Source organism: Ammospiza caudacuta, chromosome 9, assembly GCF_027887145.1.
Source record: "Ammospiza caudacuta isolate bAmmCau1 chromosome 9, bAmmCau1.pri, whole genome shotgun sequence".
NCBI classification, from domain to species: Eukaryota; Metazoa; Chordata; class Aves; order Passeriformes; family Passerellidae; genus Ammospiza; species Ammospiza caudacuta.
In genome coordinates, this window is record NC_080601.1 from 2,706,794 (window position 1) to 2,712,644 (window position 5,851).

At 56.2% G+C, this 5,851-nt stretch overlaps 1 protein-coding gene across 1 annotated transcript; it reads right to left on the bottom strand.

Annotated features, from left to right (window-relative positions):
* Positions 1 to 2,420: 2,420 nt before the first annotated feature.
* Positions 2,421 to 3,971, bottom strand: LOC131561361 (C-type lectin domain family 2 member B-like). Its single transcript, XM_058810642.1, has 5 exons — positions 3,811 to 3,971; positions 3,210 to 3,295; positions 2,926 to 3,107; positions 2,626 to 2,726; positions 2,421 to 2,535 (listed from the first exon to the last, which is right to left on the bottom strand). The coding sequence occupies exons 1-5, from the start codon at positions 3,969 to 3,971 to the stop codon at positions 2,421 to 2,423; spliced, it is 645 nt and encodes a 214-aa protein (XP_058666625.1).
* Between the last annotated feature and the right edge of the window lie 1,880 nt (positions 3,972 to 5,851).

Below are 5,851 nucleotides of genomic sequence, written 5' to 3' on the forward strand. Positions count from 1 at the left end.
CGGGACAACCCGAAACACTCGGGCGGGAAATCACGCTGTGTGTAGGCGCAGCCACGGGCTGCTCCGAGGGTCCCGCGGGTTCAGCGCCATTTTCAGCACCGTCCTGAACAGGGACTGTCTCGGTTTGAGGCGGCGGGGATACGTGGGAACATGCTGCTGCTGCGTCCCTTGGCTCTGAAAGTAGCAGCAGGCACGGCACGGAGTTGGCGCCGTCTTCTGCCGCTGACTCTGGGGTCCGCTGCGGAGGCACAGTCACAGTCTCCGTCAGAGCGCACACGGGCAACAGTGGAGCCAGGAGAAGAAGCGGCGGAGCATCGCTGTTGCGTAGCAACAGCTCAACCGGGACCGGAACTACTGTCTCTTCTGCCATGTCAGACGCAGGCGCTGGTAGGAGTGGGGAGGCCGGTGAAGCCGTGGGCGGGACCGCCTGGAGAGGCGAAGACGGGATCTCCGGGAGTGACGGCTCTGGAAGGGGCGTGGATGAAGCCTCAGAGACCGCTACCGCCCCCATGTCTGAAGGCTGAGTCTGAGAGACCGACTGTGGCAGCACCATCCACTCCCATCCCCCCTGCGGGGGAGAATGGGGGGGAGGAGAAGGCTCCATCTGAGCATGCTCCGGAGAAAGAGTGTAAAAAACTTCGCACGGTGAAGTTTCAGCCCCCCCCCGCCGGAAAGCAGTGGGGGCTGGGAAGCAGAATGTCCTCCCCCACCAGGTCTTCTGCCAGGGGCGGTGGAAACGGGGCCTGTCCATAACAGTTAGAAATGCATGGAAAAATAGCTGCTCTGCGTTTCAGAACTGGAAAAAGCTTTATAAATGCTGGGTATATAGAAGGCAAAAGACGTCCCTGACTGTAGACAAACTGAATAATCGAGTCCAGGCATCCCCAGACAAAAACATCTAAAGCATACAGGACATCAGTAAAGAACCCAAAAAGCTTTGCCCATCGAAAGAACTCATAGAGATCTGTTGCTGACAGAAAGAAACCATCTTCTCTACACCAGTGTTTCCAGAGGGCAATAAATTTCTCCTCTGAAAGGGAGAACTGAATCTCTTCTGGCAAGGCATGTGTTTGCCATACGAACAGCCACAAGCTACGAAGGGCTAAATCCTCAGGGATAGAAAAATGAACAGTACCATTTGAAAAAGTCCAGCTTGCTCTGGCCAGCTCCACAGGTCTGCTGCTCTTTTCCATCATCTTTCCTGAACATTTTCCAGAAGAAGGTTCTCTTTGTGGTCAGCCTTGGCTGTGAACCCTGTCCAAATCAGGATCTTCAGTTCTTCAGCTCCTGGCTTGAATCCACTTGTGTGGTCACTTCAAAGCAACCATCAAATGCTAACCATACAGGATTTTTACCCAGTGCAGCAATTTTGCTCCTCTGGTCTTATCAAATTAATTTCTGCTCTGACATGAGGGGTCACCAGATATTACTGCGCCTGAGTGGGTCGCTGCTGGTGAGAGAGAGACGGTGAATCTTGTTTCTAGATCAGAAGGCTGGATTTATTTATATATCATATATAATACATTATGACTATACTAAATAGAATATAGAGAGAGAGGTTTGCAGAGCTGCTAGGCTAGGCTAAGAATAGATAGAAAGAACCTATTACAAAGTTGTGGCCAAGGACTCAGTCCCCGGCCTGCACCCCGTGATTGGCCCTTAATTATAAACAAGAAGCATGAGCCAATCAAGGTGCCCCTTTTACATTCCACAGCAGCTGATAATAATTGTTTACCTTATCCTCTGAGGCCTCTGCCCTCCAGAAGACACAGAAATCCAAAAGAAAGGATTTCTGCGAAGAAATGTCTGCGACAGGATCTGTCTTATCTAAAAGACAAGATCATAGAAAGGGAAACCAGAGAATAAAAAAAAAAAAGATTGTATGGACCCTTGCTATCAGGGAGTGAAAATACAATATAAAGACAAGAAAAACTAAAATAGATTCATTTAATCAATAAGAGGTAACAAAGACAAGTCAAAGGTTCAAACCAAGCAAAAGAACATGTTAACTCAAATGAATGTTTCAACATGTATAAACTGTCATAAATATGCATAAAGGTCTGTAACGAAACAGTATATACAGATCACAGTTGAAGTTAACTGTGTGCAAAGAGGCAAGCACCCATATGTGGGATTTTATCCCTTAATAAACTTCCATAAAAATTTTAATCAGAGAGCTGTGTTACACACATATGAGGGCAATGAACTCACTGCAGGCAGCATCGGTGGCAGGATGGATTGCAGAGACATTTCCTTTGCAGCCCCAGCCCAGAACTGGCACTGGGGATGAAGAGGCACTGAGGTGACCCTGAGAGGAAGTGCAAGGCACAGGGCACAGCTGAGGAAGGACAGCGCTGTGCTGGGCTCAGGGGTGAAGCTGACACTGCCCAGAGTGCAGAAGGTCCTTTGTGAAACCCCTGTTACAGGGGAGCTTGGCCCTTGCTGCAGAGATACGGCCGCTCGTTGGAGCAGTTCCCACTCTTAAATCTCTCGTCAGCCAGGTACACGCACTGGGAATTGCCGAGGACAGGAACCCTGCAGGGAGGAGCAGAGGCAGCGCTGGCTGCCAGGGGAAGCCCTTGTGCCTCTGTGCCCCCAGGCCCTGCCCGGCTCCCCGGCACTCACCGGGAGCTGTAGCTGCTGCCGTCCCCCCAGTGCAGGCGCTCGCCCCGTCTGCGCAGCCCGAGCCAGTAATTGATGTTCCCACAGAGGCGGGAGAGCAAATCCTGCCCAGGAGAGAGGAGTGGGAGCTGCCCCGGCCCCTTGGGGAGACACGTGCCTGGGGCTGCCCCCACACGCCGGGGCTCCTTCCCTGCAAGGCCCCGGCCCAGGGCTGCAGCCCCGGCCCTACGAGCACCGAGCCCGGCCCAGGAGCGCCCCAGGCTGCCCTCAGCCACCCCGCCCCACCCGCAGCCCCTCACTCACCATGGCCTCCTCATCCTTGGCAATGGCCAGGGAGGCATTGAGCTCGGAGCACCATTCCTGACCCTGCTCCCATGTGCTGTAGTCCTTTGAGAAGTAGTAGCAGACCCCATTGTAGCCCACCCAGCCAGGGGGACAGCCCAGAACACACTGTGGAGTCGCAGGTGTGACTGGAACCTGTGGTGCTGCACGGGAAAGAGGAGAAGCTCTGAGGATTCCCCTGTGCAGGGAGCAGGGAGCCCGCTCTGCCCCGAGGGGCTGGGCCCAAGCTGCTGCCCCTCCCTTACCTGCCTGCACAGCTAAGGCCGCCCCCAAAGCCAGCACCAGCACCAGGAGCAGCAGAATCAGCACCGCCGTGCCCACGGGATGGCACCTGAACCATTCACCTGGAGCAGGAAAGAGCTGCTGGCTGCCAGAAGCAGAGCCGGCCCTGCAATCTGCTCAGCCCATGGCCAGGGAGCAGAGCAGGGAGCCCTGAGGCAGTATGGGCCTCCCTCAGCTGGCAGCCAGAGAGCCAAGAGCCTGGCCACAGGCAGGGACACAGCTGTTGGCACAGGCAGGGACACAGCTGTGGGGACAGGCTGCAGCAGGAGAACTGCACAGCCTTGGGGGCAGCTGGGGCTCTTGCTTCCAGCCACTGATGGGGCCCAGCAGAGCACGAGGCCTCTTCCAGACATCGGGAAACAGCCACACACCTGCCAGCCCTGGCCTTGGGAGGGGACACGGGCCCCACCCTAGAGGCCACAGGGTGGGGCCCCTGTACTTACTCAGGAATCTTCTGAGGTTCCTTTTATGTTCATTGCCCGTTGCTGCTGTGCCCTGGGGAGCCAGGGGCTCCCTCACATTCCCATCCCTGGTGCAGAATCCATTCTCCACATCTGCACTCACTGCACGCTCACAAGTGGCATCCCCCTGCTTATGCCAAGAGGTTTCTTGGACCCCAGGCAAGTGTGGAACTGCGGCTGCTGGTCCCTCCTGGGGATGCCAGGGTTCGTTTGCCGCTCCAGGAACGGAGTAGAATTCACTCTTCTCGTGCTCACAGGCGGCATCTCTCTGCCCAGAACAAACCGCACCTTGCTCTCGAGACATCAGGAGTGCTGCTGGCAGATCCTTTGGGAGCTCGGCCTCGGGAACAGCATTACAGCCGCGCTGATGGCACCCTGAAAGGGACACGGTGAGATGTCGCTGCTCGTGCCGGCCGTGCGGGGGCTCAGGAGGGCGGTGGCAGCTGTGGCTGTGCTGTCGCCGCTGCCCAGAGGTGCGGCAGCAGGTGCGGAGACAAGCGCAGCCTCCGGGAGCTCTGCGGTGGCCGCAGCCCTGGCCCCTGTGGCTCTGCAGCCACTGCAGCCCAGCTCCGTGCCGGGTCGGGCGCTGAGAGCGCCTGCGAGCTGCCGGCTGCTGCTGGCCCGGGGCAGCTGCGGCTCGGAGTCCGCCTGCCGAGGGGCAAGAAGCAGCAGCCCCGGGCTGCTCACCATTGTGCCCCGCACGATTCCCTGCCTCGGCGCCTCGGAGCCCGGGCACACCGAGCGCCGGCAGGGCCGCTGCGGCTCCCTGCCTGGGCACACGGAGCGGCTGCCGGCACACAGGGCAGCGCCGAGAAGCCTCGGCCCCGGAGCAGGCAGGATGCTCCGCTTTGCGCCCGCACTCGGCGCCTGCAGCGCTCTGGGCTCTGAGGCACTGGGTTCAAGTTCATGCCGTGCCAGCCCCGAGCCGGGCACGGACACCTCCCGCCCGAGCAGCGGCCCCAGCCCGGTGCGGCACGGCCGGGAACGGTGCCGGGCACGGAGCAGCCGCCTCCGTCCTAGCGAGAGCAGCCGGGATGAGCCATCGCTACCGCGGCACCGGCTCCATGCCGGCCATCCGGGCAAGGAGGAGAGCGCGGGCAGCCGCTCCCTCGGCTGCGATCCCAGCGCAGGGGGCACACGGGGGAAGCCGGCGCCAGGAACTCGGCAGAATCCCCCGGCCCTCACCGCGGCCCCCTCCGCCCGCAGCGAGCCCCGAGCTGGGGCAGCACCGACCGCGGTCCCACCTGGGCTGGAGCCGCCTCCGAGCTCCGCCATCCCGAGCTCCTCCCCCGGCTCCGGGTGCCGCCGCCGCTCCGGAATGGAACAAACGCGCCGCCCGCCTCCTGTGCCGCTGTGGTCCCGGCAGGGCCGACAGGGAGCGGCCTCTGGCACCAAAAATTGAACATGTTGGCTCTATCTTAGCTTTCTGCCGATTTGGCCGATCCGCCTTTGGGCGTGCCGATAATCGCGGCTCAGAAGCTTTCCTCGCGTGCTCCGCCCTGTGACGCGCAGCTCCCCCGCACAGCGGCACAGAGGGACGTTTTGGGGATGTTTTGGGGCTGTTTTGGTTGGAAAGACAGGGATGTGCTAAGGAAGGCAGGAGCCTCCCTGGCAATGGAAAATGTAAACACCTTGGCTCGGAATTCTGAAATTATGGGGGTCTCAGGAAAAGATATGAGAGTAGAATAACAGTTCTTTACTAGCGTGTAGAACAAAGCAAACAAACCACAAGAAACTTTTTTGAATTCTTATTATTTTTTGTGTACAGTGAAGTATATAAGGTATTATTACCAGTACTGTTATTATAATAATTAATATATGGAAATTTAATTTGTAAAGTTTTTTCAGATAAGGTGAAAATGTGTTGGGTTTTTTAAAATAATTTTAAAATTAGGATTTAATGTTTGTTTTCATTTGGTTTGTTAAATGGTTTCGTTTTTGAAGTTGTTTGTGGATGGATTTTGAGTGTTTCAATAAATTCATGTAATATAATTTTTTAATTTTTTTTTGTTCTTAAGTTTATGTGCTAGTAAGAGAAAATTGCTGGTGGTTTTGTTTTGTAAGGTTGTATGTTTAATAGTACTCATATTTGTTATTATATTGTTATAAAAGAATTAGTGTTGATTTTTTTGTTTAATTAGTAC